Source organism: Sapajus apella, unplaced genomic scaffold (assembly GCF_009761245.1).
Source record: "Sapajus apella isolate SASKATOON/1434 unplaced genomic scaffold, GSC_monkey_1.0 scaffold10, whole genome shotgun sequence".
NCBI lineage: Eukaryota > Metazoa > Chordata > Mammalia > Primates > Cebidae > Sapajus > Sapajus apella.
This window is the reverse complement of record NW_022436950.1, coordinates 37996204-38019576: the sequence shown is the minus strand read 5'-3', so window position 1 is coordinate 38019576 and position 23373 is coordinate 37996204. Positions and strand designations below refer to the sequence as shown.

The 23373-nt window shown below is 39.6% G+C and overlaps 1 protein-coding gene across 1 annotated transcript in view; it reads left to right on the top strand.

Moving 5' to 3' along the window:
• STRADB (STE20 related adaptor beta) overlaps nt 1-22329 on the top strand; it is a 37668-nt gene extending 15339 nt beyond the window's left edge. The window contains exons 4-12 of the mRNA XM_032278672.1: nt 11348-11447; nt 14285-14406; nt 15688-15796; nt 17133-17256; nt 19070-19241; nt 19538-19642; nt 19808-20052; nt 20968-21010; nt 21494-22329. Coding sequence (XP_032134563.1) covers nt 11348-11447; nt 14285-14406; nt 15688-15796; nt 17133-17256; nt 19070-19241; nt 19538-19642; nt 19808-20052; nt 20968-21010; nt 21494-21637 — 1164 coding nt within the window. The 3' untranslated portion in view covers nt 21638-22329. The remainder of the gene's footprint in view (nt 1-11347; nt 11448-14284; nt 14407-15687; nt 15797-17132; nt 17257-19069; nt 19242-19537; nt 19643-19807; nt 20053-20967; nt 21011-21493) is intronic.
• The last annotated feature ends 1044 nt before the right edge of the window (nt 22330-23373 follow it).

Sequence of the window (23373 nt, the reverse complement as noted above, 5' to 3'; positions counted from 1 at the left end):
GTTGAATGTGTAAATTACTTGGGGCAGTATGGCCATTTTCACGATATTGATTCTTCCTAACCATGAACATGGAATGTTTCTCCATCTGTTTGTGTCCTCTCTTACTTCGTTGAGCAGTGGCTTGTAGTTCTCCTTGAAGAGGTCCTTTACGTTCCTTGTTAGTTGTATTGCTAGGTATTTTATTCTCTTTGTGGCAAAGTTCATTCTTGATTTGGCTCTCTTTAAGCCTGTTATTGCTGTATAGGAAAGCATGTGATTTTTGCACATTGATTTTGTATCCTGAGACTTTGCTGAAGTTGCTTATCAGTTTCAGGAGATTTTGGGCTGAGACAATGGGGTCTTCTAGATATGCAATCATGTCACCTGCAAATAGAGACAGTTTGACTTCATCCTTTCCTATTTGAATACCCTTTATTTCTTTTTCTTGCCTGATTGCTCTGGCTAGAACTTCCAGTACTATATTAAATAGGAGTGGTGAGAGAGGGCATCCTTGTCTAGTGCCAGATTTCAAGGGGAATGCTTCCAGTTTTTGCCCATTCAGTATGATATTGGCTTTTGGTTTGTTGTAGATAGCTTTTATTATTTCGAGATAAGTTCCGTCAATACCTAGCTTATTGAGGGTTTTTAGCGTAAAGCGCTGTTGAATTTTGTCAAAGGCCTTCTCTGCATGAATTGAGATAATCATGTGGTTTTTGTCTTTGGTTCTGTTTATGGTGAATTACGTTTATAGACTTGCGTATGTTGAACCAGCCTTGCATCCCCGGGATGAAGCCTACTTGATCATGGTGGATAAGCTTTTTGATGTGCTGTTGTTGAGGGGGAGTTTCACTCATGTTACCCAGGCTGGAGTGCAATGGCGCGATCTCGGCTCACGGCAACCTCCGCCTCCTGGGTTCAGGCAATTCTCCTGCCTCAGCCTCCTGAGTAGCTGGGATTACAGGCACGCACCACCATGCCCAGCTAATTTTTTGTATTTTTAGTAGAGATGGGGTTTCACCATGTTGACCAGGATGGTCTCGATCTCTTGACCTCGTGATCCACCTGCCTCGGCCTCCCAAAGTGCTGGGATTACAGGCTTGAGCCACTGCGCCCAGCCGATAAGCTTTTTGATGTGCTGTTGCAATTGGCTTGCCAGTATTTTATTGAAGATTTTTGCATCTTTGTTCATCATGGATATTGGCCTGAAGTTTTCTTTTCTTGTTGAGTCTCTGCTGGGTTTTGGTATCAAGATGATGTTGGTCTCACAAAATGATTTGGGAAGAATTCCCTCTTTTTGGAATGTTTGGAATAGTTTCAGAAGGGGTGGTACCAGCTCCTCTTTGTATGTCTGGTAGAATTTGGCTGTGAACCCATCTGGACCTGGGCTTTTTTTGGGTGGTAAGCTCTTAATTGCTGCCTCAACTTCAGACCTTGTTATGGGTCTGTTCAGGGTTTCGGCTTCTTCCTGGTTCAGGCTTGGGAGGAGGCAGGTGTCCAGGAATTTATCCATTTCTTCCAGATTTACTAGTTTATGTGCATAGAGTTGTTTGTAATAATCTCTGATGATGGTTTGAATTTCTGTGGAATCTGTGGTGATATCCCCTTTATCATTTTTTATTGCATCAATTTGGTTATTCTCTCTTTTCTTTTTTATTAATCTGGCTAGTGGTCTATTTTGTTGATCTTTTCAAAAAACCAGCTCCTGGATTTAATGATTTTTTTTTGAAGGGTTTTTTGTGTCTCTATCTCCTTCAGTTCTGCTCTAATCTTAGCTATTTCTTGTCTTCTGCTAGGTTTTGAGTTTTTTTGATCTTGCTCCTCTAGCTCTTTCAATTTTGATGGTAGGGTGTCAATTTTAGACCTCTCCTTTCTTCTCATGTTATCACTTATTGCCATATATTTTCCTCTAGAGACTGCTTTAAATGTGTCCCAGAGATTTTGGTATATTATGTCTTCATTCTCGTTGGTTTTGAAGAACATCTTTATTTCTGCCTTCATTTCATTGTTTATCCAGTCAACATGCAAGAGCAAGTTGTTCAGTTTCCATGAAGCTGTTTGGTTCTGGGTTAGTTTTTGAATTCTGAGTTCTAACTTGATTGCATTGTGGTCTGAAAGACTGTTATGATTTCCGTTCTTTTGCATTTGCTGAGGAGTGATTTACTCCCAATTATGTGGTCAGTTTTAGAGTAGGTGTGATATGGTGCTGAGAAGAATGTATATTCTGTGGATTTGGGGTGGAGAGTTCTGTAAATGTCCATTAGGTTTGCTTGGTCCCGGTCTGAGTTCAAGTCCTTGTTAATTTTCTGTCTGGTTGATCTCTCTAGTATTGACAATGGGGCGTTAAAGTTTCCCACTATAATTGTGTGGGAGTCTAAGTCTCTTTGTAAGTCATTAAGAACTTGCCTTATGTATCTGGGTGCTCCTGTATTGGGTGCGTATATATTTAGGATCATTAGGTCTTCTTGTTGCATTGATCCTTTTACCATTATGTAATGTCCCTCTTTGTCTCTTTTGATCTTTGTTGCTTTAAAGTCTAATTTATCAGAGATGAGAATTGCAACTCCTGCTTTTTTTTGCTCTCCATTTCCTTGGTAAATCTTCCTCCATCCCTTTATTTGGAGCCTTTGTGTATCCTTGCATGTGAGATGGGTTTCCTGGATACAGCACACTGATGGGTTTTGTCTTTTTATCCAATTTGCCAGTCTGTGTCTTTTGATTGGGGCATTTAGTCCATTTACATTTAGGGTTAATATTGTTATGTGTGAATTTGATACTGCCATTTTGGTGCTAGCTGGCTGTTTTGCCCATTAGTTGATGCAGATTCTTCATTGCATTGATGCTTTTTACCATCTGGCATGTTTTTGGAGTGGCTGGTACTGGTTGTTCCTTTATATGTGTAGAGCCTCTTTCAGGAGCTCTTGTAAAGCTGGCCTGGTGGTGACGAAATCTCTGAGTACTTGCATGTTCACAAAGGATTTTATTTTTCCTTCACTTATGAAGCTTAGTTTGGCTGAATAGGAGATTCTGGGTTGAAAGTTCTTTTCTTTAAGTATGTTGAATATTGGCCCCCACTCTCTTCTGGCTTGTAAGGTTTCTGCTGAGAGATCTGCTGTGAGTCTGATAGGCTTCCCTTTGTGGGTAACCCAACCTTTCTCTCTGGCTGCCCTTAGTATTTTCTCCTTCCCTTCAACCCTGGTGAATCTGACGATTATGTGCCTTGGGGTAGCTCTTCTTGAGGAATATCTTTGTGGTGGTCTCTGTATTTCCCGGACTTGAATATTTGCCTGCCTTGCTAGGTTGGGGAAGTTTTCCTGGATAATATCCTGAAGAGTATTTTCCAGCTTGGATTCATTCTCTTCGTCGCATTCGGGTACGCCTATCAAACGTAGATTAAGCCTTTTCACATAGTCCTACATTTCTTGGAGACTTTGTTCATTCCTTTTTACCCTTTTTTCTCTATTCTTGCCTTCCCATTTTATTTCATTGAGTTGATCTTTGACCTCTGATATCCTTTCTTCTGCTTGGTCAATTCAGGTGTTGATACTTGTGCATGCTTCGCGAAGTTCTCGTGTTGTGTTTTTCAGCTCCATCAATTCACTTATATTCCTTTCTATTTTGTCCATTCTCATTAGCATTTCGTCAAATCTTTTTTCAAGGTTCTTAGTTTCTTTGCATTGGGTTAGAACATGTTCTTTAAGTTCACAGAAGTTTCTTACTACCCACCGTCTGAAGTCTGATTCTGTCATTTCATCACAGTCATTCTCCATCCAGCCTTGTTCCCTTGCTGGTGAGGAGTTGTGATCCCTTGTAGGAGGAGAGGTGTTCTGGTTTCAGGTGTTTTCATCCTTTTTGTGCTGGTTTCTTCCCATCTTTATGGATTTATCCACCTGTCGTCTTTGTAGTTGCTGGCTTTCAGATTGGGTCTCTGAGTGGACGTTCTGTTTGTTGATGATGAGGTTATTTCTGTTTCTTAGTTTTCCTTCTAACAGTCTGGCCCCTCTGCTGTAGTTCTGCTGAGGTCCACTCCAGGCCCTGCTTGCCTGGGGATCACCTGCAGCAGCTGCTGAACAGTAAGGGTTGCTACCAGTTTTCTTCTTCTGCTATCTTTGTCCCAGAAGGATACGTGCCAAGTGTCAGTTTGATCTCTCCTTTATGAGGTGGCTCTTTGGATATACAGGGGTCAGGGAGCTGGGTCAGGAGACAGTCTATTCTTTATAGGAGCTCAAATGCTGAGCTGTGCGCTACATTGTTCATTCAGAGCTGCTGGGCAGGTATGTTTAGGTCTGCTGCAGCAGAAATCTTAAACCGCTTTTTGTTCCCAGGTGCTCTGTCCCAGGAATTTAGGGCTTTATTTATGAGTTTCCTTTGTGCTGCTGCCTTCTTTTTTTTTTCCCCTTCAGAGCTGCCCTGCCCAGCAAGGAGGCAGTCTAGTCTCTGTCTGCCTGTAGACGCTTTGCTGAGCTGCTGTGGGCTCCACCCAGCTGCTGAGTGAACTTCCCTGCAGTCCTGTTTATATGGGTGTAGTTAGCACTGCCTCGGCAGTGGTGGCCCACCTGTGTATTGGCGGACTCTCCCTGTAATGGCGGGTTGCTTCGGCAACGGCGGGCTGCCTCAGCAATGGCGGGTTGCCTTGGCAACGGCAGGCTGCCTCAGCATTGGCTGACTATCTCTGTAGTGGTGAAGTGCCTCCGTAATGGCGGACATGCCTCCCCCACAGAGCTGGACCATCCTGGGTTCAGCTGCGCTTGCTGTGAAACTCTCAATCCGGAGAGTTTCTGGTTGCTGTTCTTTTGTGGGGGTGGGACCAGCCGAGCCTGATTGTGTGGCTCCCTGCCTCAGAGCCTTTTTTTTTTTTTAAGTTGGTGTTCCAGTCGCCTGTGAAGAGGCGCCGGGATCTGTGTGTTCTCCTGTACAGCGACTCACTGCGCTGGTTTAAACAGCAGCTTTTTTTGCCCTGGAATCTACTGTCCTGGTTCCCTGTTCAGTCCCCTGTTTAAACAGATGAATGGGCGACTCCCCGTGGCTCCAGTCGCCAGCCAAAAGGGCACCTGGACCAGTGTCTTTTGTACAGAGCAGCCGTGCGGGGCAAAGCAGCTGTGCCCGGCCGACACAGCCGCGCTGGTGACCTGTGGGGCTTCTCGGCCTGGTAATCCCCTAGTCTTTGGGCAATAAAAATGCAGCGTCCACTCACCCTCTGCATTTTCACTGGGACCTGCAATCCTGAGCTGTTCCTGAACAGCCTTCTTGGATCGATCCATAGCTTGCCTTTAATCTCACTAATTCTTTTTTTTGCTTGATCAGTTCTGCTATTGAGATACTCTAATGCATTCTTCAGTATGTCAGTTGAATTTTTCAGTTTCAGAATTTGCTTGATTTTTTAAAAATTGTTTCAATCTCTTTTCTTAAATTTATTTGATGAGATACTGAATTCCTTCTCTGTGTTATCGTGAAATTTGTTGAGCTTCCTCAAAACAGCTATTTCAAATTCTCTGAAAGCTCATGTATCTCTGTCACTCCAGGATTGGTCACTGGTACCTTATTTTGCTTATTTGTTGAAGTCCTGTTTTCCTAGAAGTTCTTGATGTTTGTGGATATTCATTAATGTCTGGGCATTGAAGCATTAGGTATTTATTGTAGTCTTTGAACGCTGCAATAAGTAGTTGTCTTTGAAGACCTAATATTGTAGTCTTTGAAGATTTACTTGTACCCATCCCTCTTGGGAAAGCTTTCCAAGTATTTACAGGGAATTGAGTGTTGTGATCTAAGTCTTTGGTCACTGCAACTGTATCTGCAGTAGGGACTGCCTCACTCAAGCCCAGCAACACTGTGACTCTTGCAGAATCATAGAGGTACCATCTTGGTGGTCTTGGGTAAGGTCTGAGAGAATTGACCTGGATTACCGGGCAGGGAATCTCATTATTTTCTGTACTTTTCCCCCAAACAAACAGTTTCTCTCTCCATGCTGAGCTGCCTGGAGCTGGGTGAGGGATGACAAAAGCACCCCTGTTGCCACCACCACTAGGACTACACTGGGTCAGACCTGAAGCTCAGCACATCACTGGGTTTTGCCCCAGGCCTGCAGCTACCACTGCACAGCTAGACGTTCACTCAAAGACCAAGGGCCCTTTGCTCAGCAGATGTTGAATTCAGCCAGGCTTGTGTCCCCCAGGTGGGGGCAGTGAGCTCCCCACCTGGCCCTAGGTTGGTCCAGAAATGCCTTGCGGGAGCCAGAGCCATGGATCAGGAACCTTAGGAATCTACTTTGTGCTGTATTCTACTGCAGCTGAGCTGGCAACCAAACTACAGGCAAACTTCCCTCTCCTTTCCTCAGGCAGAAGGAGTCTTTCCCCGTGGCCACCATTGTCCCAGGCCCGTGGTGAGTCCTGCCTGGCCACTGCCAATGTTCATTCAAGACCCAAGAGCTGTTCACTTAGCTTGTGGTGAATGTTGCCAGGTCTGGGTTTCTCCCTCAGGGCAGTGGGCTACCCTTTGGCCCAGGACGAGTCCAGAAATGCTATCCAGGAGCCAAGGCCTGGAATCAGGGACCCCAGGAGTCTGCTTGGTGCTCTAGTCTATTGTGGCTTAACTGGTATCCAAGCTGCAAAACCAAGCCCCTTTTACTCTCTCCTCTCCTCTACTCATACAGAAGGAGCCTCTTTCCTGTGACCACCACAGGTGGGCATGTGCTGGTTCACACCTGAAGCCAGCATGGCCCTGAGTTTCACCCAAGGCCCACAGCAAGTACTGCCTGGCTACTGTTGATGTTTATTTGAGGCCCAAGGGCTTGAATAAATCAGTTCTGGATCCTGCCAGAACAAGATCCTTCCCTTCATGGGAGCAGTTTTCCTTCTGGCACCCAGTGTGTCTAGAAATGTTGTTCAGGAGCTAGGGCTTTAAATGGGGGCCTCAGTGCCTGGTGCCCTGTTCTTCTGTGGCTGAGCTAGTATCCAAGTTGCAAGATAAAGTTCTCTTTATTCTTATCTTTCCTCTCCTCTCCTTAAGGTGAAGGAAGGAATCTCCAGAAGCTGCAAGTTCCAGTGCCTGGGGTTGGAAGAGGGGTGACATAAGCACTCCCTTGGCCACCCTGGCTGGTGTCTCACTAGGTCATGGGCCCTCCGAGTTCACTGGTTTCGAGCCCAGTATAGCACCAGGAATTGCCCTGGAATTGCAGTCCTTGTGGTGGAGACTACCTTTCAAGTTTATTTAGGACTCCAGAGGACTTCAGCTTGTGGTGGCAGACAAGCTTGTTGGAATTCAGGTTCCAACTGCTGGGATGGGTGATTCCCCTCTGGTTAAGGCCGAGCTAAATGCTCCTGCCTTGGGCCCTGGCTTAATTCTTCTGTGTTGCTTTCTGCTGTGATAGGCAGCACTGAGTTCCACTGCAGAGTCCCTCAATCACTGCGCCCTCCCTCCTTGAGGGAGGCATCAGCTCTTCAAGAATGTCTTTCCTAACCTGTTCAGTGCTTCTTTCAGTGATAGGAAGTTAAAACCAGGTACTGATCACTCACCTGAGTTTTTATTCTTACAAAGGTGCTTTCTTGTGTGGTTAGTTGTTCAATTTGGTGTTCCTGAAGGGTGAGGGAAGATTGCTGGAGGGTTCTATTTAGCCACCTTTGTCCACCTACCTCCCAGTCTGAGTTTTAATTCAGGTAATACCCTTTGGGTGGAGCAGAAAGTAAAGTGACTCGTCTCCATGCTGTTACTGAGAGAGAGGCCAAGAACTAAGCAAATGTTCACAGGTGCCACCTGAATCCTGCAAACCTCCAGGTTTGCCATTTTATTATTTAAGGATTGAAATGTCACATCTCTCTCTGTTAGTAGAGTTAGATTAAAATCTTGAGTGAGAGAAGCAGTAGCATTAATCTGTATGTTCATGTGGAGAAATGAATTGGAAAAGTTGTATACTGTAAGTTGACACCAGCTGGGAGCTGGTGCCTGATGACTCGAAAAACTTTTCTGTGTGCTCTCTGAGTCATGCTGTAAAACACCATCTGTTGTCTTTTCTTTGGACAACTTGTTCTCCATTGACCTGGACTTTATAGATAGGATTTTTATGTTAAAATATCGTGTTTGGAGGATAGTCTGGTTTTCCAAGTCATTTATGTCTCCTGCAACTTTGGAAACCCCTCTATCTATAGGAAAATTCCTTTGCAAATGAAAGGCTGTGATGTTTGAGCTGAGATGCTGCTTTTCAAAATAATGCAATTTTAACATTACAGGGATTCATGAGAGACCATCTAATCTAATTTTCAACTTATATAGGGAGCGTTCTGTATATCTGAGAGTTCATTGTAGAAATTTAAATAAAAAGAGCTTCATCATAGAAAAATAGAAACATACAGAAAGGTATATTTTACCACAAGTAAAAGTCTGGCAGAATTTCTCTGAAAACACTTCATTGGGTTGATTATTGAACCATGATGTAGGGTCTGTTTCTCAGCCTCTTAGGATCAGAAACTGGATTTAGTAGGCAAACCTAGAGTGGATCCATATTTAAATATCGGATCCGTATTTTAGTATCAGATTCACATTAATCAAGCTCATTATAAACCCAGTCTCCCAGTGCCAGAGGAAAAGATGCCTTTACATCGTATCATCAGTCCACTCTTTCCTCATAGAAAAGTTGCATGGGAAACCAAATCATAATTAGAAGCAGTTTAATATATAATGGAGAAGTAATGACAGCTGTCAAAGTACTTAAATTCATATCACAGGACTTCCTTTTGCTGCAAGCAGACATTTGTGGGCATCAAAACTTTTCTTTTTCTAGCCTTCCAATTGCTGACCATTCCCTCTTCACTTCCAGCTCTTGTACCTCACTGTAGCTCCACTGCTGTCAATGGTGGTCACCTAACCTCTGAAATATATCAATGGAGAGAGGGTGATGGAAAGAGGCAGCTTGATGCCTGAGTCACACTTGGATGGCACCAGTTACTCCATATTTCTTAGGCTGAACTGAAATTGACTTCCTGGAGCTTCTATCTGTTGATCTCAGCTCTTCTCACAGAACAATTGTTTACCCTTGTATATTAGTCTTTTAGTCACTTACAAATGGCAACTATATATGTTCTTAATATTTTCTCTCCAGATTAAGTATTTCTAATTCCTTTATTGTTCCTGGAACCTTCACCAGCTTGATTGGTCGTCTCTAGGCATCACCATTTTACAATTCCCTCTTAAATTGTGGTGTCTCAATTATCCATGGTGCTCCAGATACTAACTAATCATTTCAGAATACAGTGAGACTCTTATCTCTTCCAGTCTGCTTAATTTTGCTTCTGTAAATGTAGCTCGATATTGTGCTTTTATCTAACAATCTCTCTCATGCCATTGATTGAAACCTCCAAGTCATAAACCTGGTATTCCCAATTTTGTATTTATACCATTGATTTTTTTTTTAAACAAAACTTAAGTGTAAGGTTTTGCATTTATCCTCGTAAAATTTTACTGACCTGAGCCCATTCTTCTAGCTGCTCAGGAAGATTGTGAGTCCTGCCTTTTTTTCTTTTTTGGTGGGGGGTGGTAATTAGCTATGCCCAGCAGTGCATGATCCATACTTTTTCTTTTTTCAAGCCAGCCTTTTTCATTTTCAGGAAGTCATTGAAAAGTTTAACAGAACCAAAGCAGGGACTTTGCCATAATTTTTGCTTTCTGTCATCTAACTGGTCATCAGATGAAAAAGAGAAGTGAGGTTAGTGTAAGATGATTTATTCTTAGTAAACCTGTGTTGTTTTCTTGTGATTACCATGTGTCCATAATTCACCTACCTAATAATTTGATCTCTGACTTTATTGATTAGCAGCAGCAAGCTTGCCCCTTTGTAGTTTTCTCTCTTTTGGAAAATTGGGTCATGGTTTGCTACTTCTATTGTGGTTTTTCATCTGAGTTCTACTGTATTTGCAAACTTAATATCCTAAATGTAATTGCCCTGGGCCTGTAGGTTTCAACCTATTTAAAACAGCCTGTTTAGAGCTTTGAATACTTATTTACAACATATGTGTCCCTGCTAGTTTAAGTAAGACTAATTCCCTAATGGAACAGATGGAAGCAAAATAGAGGCTGATTAGTTCTGATTTTAGTCCATCACCCAGTAACATTATGCCATTATTTTCAAGCAGTGAACTATAAACCTTAGTTCATTACATCTCTCTAGCCTTCCTGACAGGCTTACAGGTTGATATCACTTAAAACATTTTTAAGCTGTTATATGTTCTTTCTATCTCTTTTATATAGTCTTTAAATCTGAGTTTATCTGAAGACTACCTGTTTTAAAGAAACTAAATTGCTTCCACCAGATTGTAAAGAGACAGAAAAAAAAGAAACTAAATTTCTTTATTTTGATTTCTCATCAGGATTATTTCCAATTGTATAGTAGAATTTCTTTTTACATTCTTTCATTCCTCTTGAGCAGTAGTCACCTTTATTCATCTTTAGCCATGGGTTTATAATTCCTTTTTTCCTGCTCTCTTAAAAGTTTCAGGAACATTTAATCATGTCACTGTTTCAAACTCCATCTCTGTCTCTTGATTAAAAAGATTCAAGAATGTGAAAAGTGGTTAACATAATACCTAGCACATAGTAATATGATTTTTCCTCTTTCTTCCTTACCCTCCATCTTGACGGCAGTAACAAGAATTCCTGCCGCCTGTGAGGCTCCTAAGTGTCCTTTGGAGTACTTACGTCATTTAGGAGACCCTCATGGTTGTCATATGAAGCCAGTTTAGGCTTCTCCTTTATCATGCATTCATGTTATTTCACTATCACTGTATTCAGGTGCAAACCTCATTCTCACTCCAGAGCACACCATGAGACCTCCTATGAGTTCTTGGTCATTCACTTAGGAGGTCTATCTCCTTTGATTTTTCTTTCTGACCTTCCATCTGATTCATCTTGCAAAAAGCTTCAGCACTTCTAATAGGCTGCAGTCTAGAAATTGTTCCGTGACTGTTAACATATCATCTAGCAGAGCATGTATCTTTTGCAAAATATGGATGTAGCTTGAAGCAAGAGTACAAGCATAGACTATCCCTCACAGGTCCCTGCAGTCCTTTGCTTGATACATTTGTCAGCTATCCTGAAGAATTAACATTCTTAGCAACTCCTAAACATTTTACTGAAAATTACACTGGAAAGCATTCCTTGCTGGCTGTACATCTGCTTTTCCTGCCCTCTTCATAGGCTAACAGCTTTCTAGCTAACATCAATGAGAAATTGGTGAGTTCCTTTTAGATCTTAAAACAGTCACTTAAGCCACCTTGTAGTACCTTCCTAATGAGCACTTGTGTGTTTGAAAATATGAGTGTTTTGTATTAGGGCAGGGGGACAAAAAGTTCGTCTAATTTGTTTTTATCTTTAAAAACAAATGCAGGTCGATGAGCCAACCCTTTCCTGGTCACCTGCAACCACGAGAGCCAGTGAAGTAGTATGTTCCACCAACGTTTCTCACTATGAGCTCCAAGTAGAAATAGGTAATAATCCTGGATTTCTAATTGACCCTTCAGTGCTAGAAATTAAATTGATGACAAAAAGATTATTTTGTAGGCAAGTCGTTTTCTGTTGTTACCTCCAGCATAAAACTAGATGTTAATTGTGTCAGTCAAGTGGATTCAATTAATTTATTGACTATCTTAAAATAATGACTCAGACTTTTTCAAGATTGCTGTCTAGAATTTTTACTTTTTCATTGAAGTACATTTAGATGAGGAAGACACTAAATACTTATTTGTGTGTTTATGGTGGGAAACATCTATTTTATGGGTATAATTTTTACTATGTATGAAGTAAAATCAAGTCATGAAAATATTTTTAGTCACAATCCTTTCGCTAAATTGCTTCTTAGTTTAAAATTTTACCTGAAATCTCATTTGTAGTAGAAAGCTTTTCAGTTAAGTGTGGAATAGGATGGGTTATTGTTTATAGCTTTACATATGTGAAACATTTGCTCTGGATATTCAGAAACATCTATTAAACACTACACACTGGTGATTGTGTAGTGCTAGGAAGACAAAGCATGGTAGAATGCTTGGAGTTTACATCATCTCTGGGAAGATAAAGACACAATATAGCTTTGTTTTATGCACTGGAGGGTACTGTAGTAGAGGTATGTCCTAAGTATTATGGGAACGGAGAAGATGGAGCATCTAATGAACCACTACTGGGAGATAAGAGAGATGGCAAAAAGGGGCTGGATCTTGAAGGAGGAAGAGTTTGCTAGGTATTCTAGTCATAGGTTTTGTTACAGACAACATAAACAATCCTGGCTAACTTAAGTGAAAAAGGAATTTCACAAAATTATTGGCTGAAAAAGCCAAGAGAAGCTGTGTGATGAGGACTAGGACTGTGAAATAGAAGCAGCCTAGTGAATATACTGCCCACCGCCAGACGCTGGCCCATTGCAGGGAGCTCTGACAACTGCTGCTGCTTTGTCCTTCACTCCATGCTCCAGTTGGCCAAACATAGGTCACATGCCAGGATCAAGAAGACTAAGGGAGTGTAAGGATCTGACCTTTTCTGAAATAGCACATAGTGGCAAATGACCCAAAATTAGAAAGGAGTTTCAGATGGTGCCAATTCTAAAAAGTTAAAAAGATGTTTACCTCAGTAAATGACTGAGAAAGGTTAGTTAGAGGGAGCATACCATATAGTTCCTCTGTGACTGCAAGTGGGAACAAGGGGAGAGTTGGCAGAGGTAGGAGATGAATCTGGAAAGGTAGGTTTGGAACACGTTGTGAAGGACTTCATGTAGTGGATTTAGAATGACTTCCACAACCTACCCTCCTTATGACTCAGAGGATTTAAGTTGGAAATTTGGAATGTATTGTCCTTCTGCTAGAGAGACATTGGGGAATCATGATGACATTAATAGCATCTAACAGGCATTACGGTGAACATTTACTATGCATTTTTTTCCTTTAACACTTTACTACTCCCATTTTGTAGATGAGGACACCAAGGTGTTGAGTCATACAGTTAGTGATTTGAAACCAGATCTTTCTGACCATAGGATCTAAGCTCTCAGCTGTCACACTGTAGGAACTGCTATTGATAAAATGCCAAATTTAAAACAACTCAGGCAACGGTCAGGAAGATATAGTAGATCAGCAATGCAAAACTGGAAGTATCATCTTCATTACCTGTGTCTTTTTACTGCACCTATATTCCATCACAGAGCTACTGAACCAAGGTTTCTGGGGAGTGGGGCCAAGGCAGAGGCATTTTGAAGTAGTTCCCTCAGTAATTCTGGCATGTGCTATGGCTGAGAATGCAGGGCATATGAGGGAGTCACTGCATACATCCAGGACGAGAGGATGGGGCTCAAACTAAGTCAGTGACTCTGACACTGTGGGGAGGAGATGAATTTGAGATTAACTTCATTTCAAAAATAAAACTGACAAAATTTGGTGACCATGGAGAGAGGGAGGGAACTAACGTTTATTAGGTGGCTATTAGTAGGTGCCACTCTAGGTGTTTTACGTTTAAAAAGCTGATGATACCAAATGCCGGTGAATATGTCAGCCAGTGGCAGTTCTTATACATTATTTGTAGGAATGTGAAATGATTCAGCCACATTTGAAAACAAATTGGCAACTTCTTATAATGTTAAACATATGTTTACCACATGACCCAACAATCTCTCAGATATTTGCCAAAGATAAGTGAAAACATATGTCTACTTAAAAGCCTGTACAGGAATGTTTTTGGCAGCTTTATAGTCACCAAACTGAAAACAACCTAAATAACCGTTCACATTATAAATGGATTAAATTGCTCAGCAATAGAAATTAACTGCTGATACATACCACAATGTGGATGAGTCTCAGAATCATATGCTAAGTGAAAGAAGCTAAACACAAAAGAAGCTGATGACTGTATTCTTTTTAATACCATTTATGTGACAAAAATCAGATCGATGGTTGCCAGGGACTAGGAGTGGGGACGGGATTGCTGAATAGCATTCCATTGTGTGAGTGTATTGCAATTGGTTTATCAAGTCACAATTTTAGTTATTATAATAGATATGTAATGGTGTGTCACTGTTTTAATTTGCATTTCTCTGTCTTGAGCAACTTATGCTTATTGGCCATTCCTATATCTTATTTTGCGAATTGCCTGTTTAATCCTTTGCCTCTGTTTTTTAATTGGATTATCTGATAAGTATTATTAATACTTTGAATCAGTAGCATGCCTTTTCATTTTCTTAACTGTATTTTTTGAAGAGCAAAACTTTTCCATTTTGATGAAGTCCAAATTGACAATTTTTTTTTTCTTCTTTAGTTACTAACATGAGTTTTCTGTCTGATTATAGGAAGAGGATTTGACAACTTGACTTCTGTCCATCTTGCACGGCATACTCCTACGGGAACACTGGTAACTATAAAAATTACAAATCTGGAAAACTGTAATGAACAACGCCTGAAAGCTTTACAGGTAACAATATGAAGAAAATGATACATACTTGGCCCTCTGTATCCACTGGTTCCACATCTGCAGATTCAACCTACTGTGACTAGAAAACATATTTTTAAAAATAAATAATACAGTAAAAAATAGTACAAATAAAACACAGCATAACTACTTATATAGCATTTACATTGTATTAGACATTATAAGTAACCTAGAAATGATTTAAAGTATATAGGAGGATGTGTGTAGGTTATATGCAAATATTACGCCATTTTATACAGGGACTTGAGCATTCATAGATTTTAGTACATTCATGGGATGGTGTATAGGAGACTGTCAGGGGATGCAGTCCTGGAACCAATCCTCCATGGAGACTAAGGGATGATTGTATTTAATATAATGTTTATTTGAGGAGATTACATCTGTAAGAATTTTCTCACCCAAACTAATGGTTCTTCTGTTAGGGAAATGTAGATTTCTTCTAATTAACATGCAGTTACAAATTTGGAAGGAACTCTTGGAAGCCAGATTCATTATATGAAAGAATGGATACATTCAAACTTTGATTACTACTGCTCTTTCAAATGACTATCATATTCAAAATGCTAGTCTGGAGTTTTATAATACCCGTAGTCAGTCCAATCATAAATAGTCACAGGGAAATCGAAGATATCAAAAGCAAACAGTTTCCTCTTCATCCAGTTAAGCAAGATTAATTTCTGAATGACAAATTTTGACAGAATTGCATATCAGATATTTTATAATACCATTTTTATTGTCACTAATCATTTTTGATATAAAAGGGGAAAGGATTTTGTTTGGATGTTGTTCCAATTCTTAAAATATTTATATGTGCACATGTATATTGCACAAACAAAAAAAGACTGGGAGAAACTATACCAAAATGTTAACAGTGGCTCTCTGTGAGGCAGTGATAGAAAGGATTTTTATTTTCATATTTTTACATGTTTAAAAATTTTTTTTTTAATAAGAAGAACATAGTACAGTTATTAAGAGTATGACCCTAGAGGGAAACTAAGTTCACATTCTACCTCCACTTCTTTTTATTAATTACATGCTTTTGGACAGGTTTTCTAACTTATTTTTAAGTGTTGTCTTCTGAAAAATGGGAATCATAGTATCACATACTTATGGAGTGGTTGTGAGATTTAAACAGATGAAAGCTCTAAAAACAGCACTTTCACTATTAAGCTCCCTTGAGTATTAGGTGCCATGACTGCTATTTTCATTGTAAGGAAAAAAAGGTTGTTTTTAAATGTCTTGTCTTTTGTGTGTTTATCCTAGAAAGCCGTGATTCTATCTCACTTTTTCCGGCATCCCAATATTACAACTTACTGGACAGTTTTCACTGTTGGCAGCTGGCTTTGGGTTATTTCTCCATTTATGGCCTATGGTAAGAATGCTGGCTTTAGGGTGAAACCCCGTCTCTACTAAAAATACAAAAATTAGCTGGGCACAGTGGTATGTACCTGTAATCCCAGCTACTCAGGAGGCTGAGGCAGGAGAATCGCTTGAACCCAGGAGGTGGAGGTTGCAGTGAGCTGAGATTGTGCCATTGCACTCCTCAAAAAAAAAAAAAAAAATGCTGGTTTTAAATAAATTAATTTAGCCTAGATGTTATAATTATACAGTTGAATTGGGATTTTGGATTTATAACTTGCCACATTTAATTTATAAGTCTGTAAGTCTAATGACTGATTTTAGATTTCATGGTGTATTTCTATTTCTGGTACATGCTGAATTTTAGTCTTCAGAAGAAAAGAATTGGGATGATGATCAATGAACCATCACTGCTTCTCCAAGTATAATGTGCCTTTATACAAGCTGTCTTTTCCCTTCAGCTTCCTTCCCTTATTTCAGTGGAGACCTACTGTTACTTTGCAGGAAGAAGTTTTTTCCCACCTGTGTACCTCATCCCTGTCCCTGTTTCACTGCATTGTAAACTGATTTCACGGTATTAGAAACATCTGTGTGTGCCCATCTCCCTCACTGGGCTTGTGCTTCTTGAGGGCCAGGATCATTTATATATTTTTTATTTGTGGTGTTCCCCAGGTGCTCACATAGTACTTAGCACAATAATTGTGTTGAATAAATATAGAATGGATTCTAGAGCTTTGATTTTTAGGGCAGCTTTTGTGAATTGCTTCTGGATTTAAGTATCTATCTGTATATGCACACAAAGTATGTATTTTTATTCAATAATATTGAAAAATCATTAATTCTCTTTCCTAATTTCTAGAATGTCATTAGAAAAAAAAATTGCTTAAAGATTCTTGAGCCAGGTGCGGTGGCTCATGCCTGTAATCCCAGCACTTTGGGAGCCCAAGGCAGGTGGATCAGAAGGTCAAGAGTTTGAGACCAGCCTGGTCAATATGGTGAAACCCCGTCTCTACTAAAAATACAAAAAGTAGCTGGGCATGGTGGCCTGTGCCTGTAGCCCAGCTACTCAGGAGGCTGAGGCAGGAGAATTGCTTGAACCTAGGAGGCAGAGGTTGCAGTGAGCCAAGATTGTGCCACTGCACTCTAGCCTAGGTGACAGAGTGAGACCCTGTCTCAAAAAATAAAATAAAATAAAGATTCTTCTTGAAAGAAAATCACATTTGTGTGGGAAAGTGTTGTTTGGGTTAGACTCCAAAAAGTAACAGATATGTTTGTGTTTATGGTTGAAAAGAAGCTGGTAGCAAAATCGCTTTCAATGTTCATCTGAAGATTTTAGGGGTTTCTTTCAGGTTCAGCAAGTCAACTCTTGAGGACCTATTTTCCTGAAGGAATGAGTGAAACTTTAATAAGAAACATTCTCTTTGGAGCAGTGAGAGGGTTGAACTATCTACACCAAAATGGCTGTATTCACAGGTATTTACTTATTTGCATTTTACTAATTGAAACCATTTTAATGGAAGAACTCTTTGGAGGAGGTTTTAGGAAAGAGCAATTGAATGTCAGAAAAGAGGAAAAGGAAACTTTTAAGTGAAAATTGAGGGAGGATTAGGTGCTGTGGATTGTTTATATATCCATTCACCAATCATGTTCAGACCACATCCTCTGTGCCAAGTGTACTTGGTGCTAGGGTGGAGTGCCTACCCTCATGGAGCTCACAGTCTTAATCTAATGAGGATGCTCAGAGGATGAGCTGTGGGAATTGGGATCCTAGTTAGCTGGGTGTTTTTGGTTTTGATTTTGTTTAAGCAAATAAAGAGCTTCATTATCTGTTTTTCAGCTTATATTTATACTATGCATAAGTTGTAATTAAACTTTTCCTTGATTTCTTAAATATTTTGCAGTACCTCGAGATTATCATCCTAAATATCACTTCTCTTGTTACTAAAGTATATATGCAAAAGTGATTGACTGAATGCTAAAAACAGTGCAGTTCTAAGATATACTGGGACTTTGTCTTACTTTTTAATTAAGTTACTTTTAAATAAGCTTGCTTTCCTATTGTTTGTTTCAGTCTCCTTAAACCTTTTTGTCTTACTATTATTTTTTAGCAAAATTCTAGTTAACCAAGGATTTCCAACACAACAATTTTCTGGTTAACTGAGGTTTTATTATATGTCACCAGATGATTGGCCATCTTTCTCTGTTACATTTCCAAATTGTGTTTGGGATGGAAAAACAAGGCTCTTATAATTTATCTGACAGTTAAAGGAAATTTATAGGATAGATATGTATGCGTGCGTGTGTGTGTGTGTATACACATACACATATGTATATATACACATACACATTTTGAGACAGAGCCTTGCTCTGTCACCAGGCTGCAGTGCAGTGGCGTGATCTCCACTCACCACAGCCTCTGCCCCCCAGGTTCAAGCAATTCTCCTGCCTCAGCCTCCTGAATAGCTAGGACTACAGTTGGGCACAAAAATTAGCTGGCTAATTTTTGTATTTGTAGTAGAGATGGGGTTTCACCATGTTGGCCAGGATGGTCTCGATCTCTTGACCTTGATAAATGATGTGTGAGAGACTTTTATTGGGTAGTATTACATTTAACTTTATAACCTTATACTTCAAATATTGCTTGATTTTTTTTTTTAGATGATTTCTTAGGTGTTTAGCAACAGCATTCAAAAATAGTGAAATTGGCCAGGCATGGTAGCTCATGCCTGTAATCCCAGTGCTTTGGGAGGCCGAGGTGGGTGCATCACTTGAGGTCAGGAGTTTGAGACTAGCCTGGCCAAGATTGTGAAATCCTGTCTCTACTAAATATACAAAAAACAAAATTAGCCAGGCGTGGTGGCATGCACCTGTAGTCCCAGCTACCCAGGAGGCTGAGGCATGAGAATCACTTGAACCCAGGAGGTGGAGGTTGCAGTGAGCTGAGATTGTGCCACTGCTCTCCAGCCTGGGCCACAGAGTGAGACTTCATCTAGAATAAAAAGTGAAATTAATTATTTGATTCCATCCCCTGTTTGAAAAATATTATCAATTCTTAACTTGTAGCTTTCAATTATATCTTTACTTGTGTTGGTGCTGTAGTAAGTAGCTGAACGAATTCCTATTCCCTGAATATTTCCTGTATAAATGGCAGTTTTGCAGTTTATAATGCTGTTTTATAAAGGGTATTTAATTTCCAAGAGAATGCATGGATTTGTTCCTGGCAGATTTTTATGTTTTCTTCATTGGCCAGTTTCCTAGTACTTAGGATTGTTTCTTTTTGTTCTAGGAGTATTAAAGCCAGCCATATCCTCATTTCTGGTGATGGCCTAGTGACACTCTCTGGCCTGTCCCATCTGCATAGTTTGGTTAAGCATGGACAGAGGCATAGGGCTGTGTATGATTTCCCACAGTTCAGTACATCAGTGCAGCCGTGGCTGAGCCCAGAACTACTGAGACAGGTCAGGTGTGGCTGTTGAATTGGGTTGTCTGTGTCTCGAGTGTCTTCTGAGTTTGACTAAAGGACAGTTGTGTCTTTATATTTGGATTGGTAAATGGCCTTCTGCAAGACTTTTTCTCTTTCTTGTTAAAATTATGTTAGGAATCTATATACCATATATTAAATGTGTCTTGATTTGTCGCTTATGGGTTTTTTTTTTTCCATTATTGTTCACCATCCTTATCAGAAAAGCACATGTGTATAACTTTTGCTTAACTTACTTGCACTAAAAGATTTCAAATTAATTGTATCCTACAGGATTTACATGGCTATAATGTGAAGTCAGATATTTACAGTGTTGGTATTACAGCATGTGAATTAGCCAGTGGGCAGGTGCCTTTCCAGGACATGCATAGAACTCAGGTAAGTGCTGCTAAAATCACTGAGCTACTTGCCTTTCATAAGATTGCTTACATTCTAGATCATTTCTGTTAAACATGTTTGCTATAGACTCTTAGGAGCTTTATTGTTGTTACCGTTGTAATATTTTGCCTGAAAAGTGTTGAAGGAACATTCTATTTCTTTTAGATGCTGTTACAGAAACTGAAAGGTCCTCCTTATAGCCCATTGGATATCAGTATTTTCCCTCAATCAGAATCCAGAATGAAAAGCTCCCGGTCAGGTATAGACTCTGGGATTGGAGAAAGTGTGCTTGTCTCCAGTGGAACTCACACAGTAAATAGTGACCGATTACACACACCATCCTCAAAAACCTTCTCTCCTGCCTTCTTTAGCTTGGTACAGCTCTGTTTGCAACAAGATCCAGAGAAAAGGTAATATTGATCTCCTCTAAATAGCACAAAAGGTACATGTTTTACATTTTATAGAAGCTTTGTAACATTGCCTTTCCAGGAAAATAGAAATCTTTTATCAATATTTTGATCAAATATTGTCTAATCTAGAAAATATCCATGCTGAGAACAACTAGTGGGAACAAGCATATGGGAAGAATACTGGATTAAAAATCAGAAGAGGCTGGGTGCAGTGGCTCATGCCTGTAATCCCAGCACTTTGTGAGGCCGAGGTGGGTGGATCACCTGAGGTCCGGAGTTCTCGAGACCAGCCTGGTCAACATGGCAAAAACCCTGTCTCTACTAAAAGTACAAAATTTAGCTGGGTATGGTGGCACGTGCCTGTAGTCCCAGCTACTTAGGAGTCTGAGGCAGGAGAATCCCTTGAACCTTGGAAGCAGAGGTTGCAGTGAGCCAAGATCACGCCACTGCACTCCAGCCTTGTTGACAGAGCGAGACTCCATCTCAAAAAAAAAAAAAAAAAAGAAAAGAAAAAATCTGAAGAGTTGGGCTCCAGTCTCAACTGTACTATTTTCTAGCTGATATTTTTTTTACAAGAAAAATCAGAGTTAAAATCAGTTACTCTTTCTAGACATTAATTACCACATTTTCGTAAAGACTCTAAACAGTATAAAATTGTAAATTGCTGCTACCCTACCAAGTTACTGTCAGTAAATACTGTGTCCAGTAAATGTTGAGTATGGATTAATTGAAGGGTACCACTAGACTTATTTCTTTTAGCCAAGGTTGTAGCTAAGAATTGGGCTTCTGACATATATTCTTTAAAATTTTTTTTGTGTTGGGTTTTATAGCTCTAAACCTAATCTCTAACATATTTATATACCTAAAAATCTACATTCTAATATAAAGTTCTTTTTTATAACTTAAAAATTTTAGGCCATCAGCAAGCAGTTTATTGTCCCATGTTTTCTTCAAACAGGTGAGCTGATCTATCATCTGTTGTCTTGATGTTTTTAATTACTATTAAAAAGTCACCTTATTTTGCTGGCTTGATGAGATATTTTGGTTACCAAGGTTCTGACTAATAACTTTGTTACAAAATAAAGTTAAAAACTGGAAAACTTTCGGTAATTCAATTATACTTTCTAAAATACTTTCATTCTACAAAACAAAATGGACTATCATCACATGTTACTGATGCTCAGTATATATTTTGATTGATTTAGAGACATTTTCTATTGGCTAGAAATGATGAAAGGGCAAAGTAATTCTGATAAGAAATCAATTTATTTGGCTCTTCTTCCTGTTTTCAGATGACCAGAATCAAGGGGAGTTTTAGGGAAAATACCTGAAAACAATTTTAAACACATTTAAGATAAATTCTTTAAAAGTTATTTATTGCTAACAAAATTGATGTATTGAATTTATATATCAACAGCCTTATTTTGAGTTTCTTTAACAGATGAAAGAAGAAAGCCAGGATTCAATACTTTCACTGTTGCCTCCTGCTTATAACAAGCCATCAATATCATTGCCTCCAGTGTTACCCTGGACTGAGCCAGAATGTGATTTTCCTGATGAAAAAGACTCATACTGGGAATTCTAGGGCTGCCAAATCATTTTATGTCCTATAGACTTGACATTTTCTCCTTGCTGCTTTTTCTTCTGTATTGCTAGGTACAAATACCAGAATTATACTTGAAAATACAGTTGGTGCACTGGAGAATCCATTATTTAAAACCACTCTGTTCAAAGGGGCATCAGTTTGTAGTCCCTCTGGTTTGCACAGAGTGCTATGACAACTCTAAGGAAACATCAGAATTGCTAATCTAGCTAGTATCATTTATTCTGGAATTTTTTTCTAAGCTGTGACTAACTCTCTTGATCTCTCAATATAATTTTTGAGCCAGTTAATTTTTTCACTATGTTGCTGTCATCTTGGGAATGGACCCTGAGAGGATAGTGCTTCCAAGTACATCTTCTCCCAGATTCTCTGGCCTTTTTAATGAGCTATTGTTAAACCAACAGGCTAGTTTATCTTGCATCCGACCCTTTTAAGGTAGAGGGAAAATGTTTTTACTTTCCGTTTTTCTTCTGTTAATACTTAACGGTAACATCTAATTGAGCCTCACTTACATTAAATGATTCACTTGAAATATATACAGAAGTTGTACTTTGCTTTTCTTTTTTTTTTTTTTTTAAAAAAAGGGGGCTAAAGTAACACTTTTCTACATATATAAATTATAGATGCTAAACTCATGCACCCCATGGGAGCTCAATAAAGATTGATTGAATTCAGTTTATGCTTTTATTTATTTTCCTTGCATAGTTTGACAGAGCTAAAATACACATTCTGATTTGTGTTGCCAAGAAAAGCCCTTTCTCAAGCAGATTTATTTACATAAATTACATATTTTTATTTACATAAATCTACTTGAGAAAAATAAAGCAGATTTATTTATACAACTGACTATTTGATTAAATTGAGGCAGAAGGCATTCTGGCCTTTTGTATCGTTATTGCTTCTGTAGGATACAGTATATGAGGGCAAAGAGGTCTTTTTAAAATTATACTTTAAGTTCTAGGGTACATACGCAGAACGTGCAGGTTTGTTACATAGGTATACACGTACCATGGTAGTTTGCTGCATCCATCACTCCATCATCTACATTACCTATTTCTCCTAATGCTATCCCTCCCCTATCCCCCTACCCGCTGCTATCCCTTCCTAATCCCCCAACCCCCAACAGGCCCCAGTGTGTGATGTTCCCCTCCCTGTGTCTGTGTGTTCTCATTGTTCAACACCCACTTGAGAGTGAGAACTTTAAGTTCTAACTTTAAGAAATTTATACTTTAAGTTCTGCAGTGTTTGCTTTTTTGTTCTTGTGTCAGTTTGCTGAGAATGATGGTTTCCAGCTTTATCCATGTCCCTGCAAAGGATATGAACTCATCATTTTTTATGGCTGCATAGTATTCCATGGTGTATATGTGCCACATTTTCTTTATCCAGTCTATCGTTGATGGGCATTTGGGCTGGTTCCAAGTCTTTGCTATTGTACACAGTACTGCAATAAACATATGTGTGCAAGTGTCTTTATAATAGAATGATTTATAATCCTTAGGGTATATAACCAGTAATGGAATTGCTGGGTCAAATGGTATTTCTAGTTCTAGGTCCTTGAGGAATTGCCACACTGTCTTCCACAATGGTTGAACTAATTTACACTCCCATCAACAATGTATAAGTGTTCCTATTTCTCCACATCCTCTCCAGCATCTGTTGTCTCCTGATATTTTAATGATCGCCATTCTAACTGGTGTGAGATGGTATCTCAATGTGGT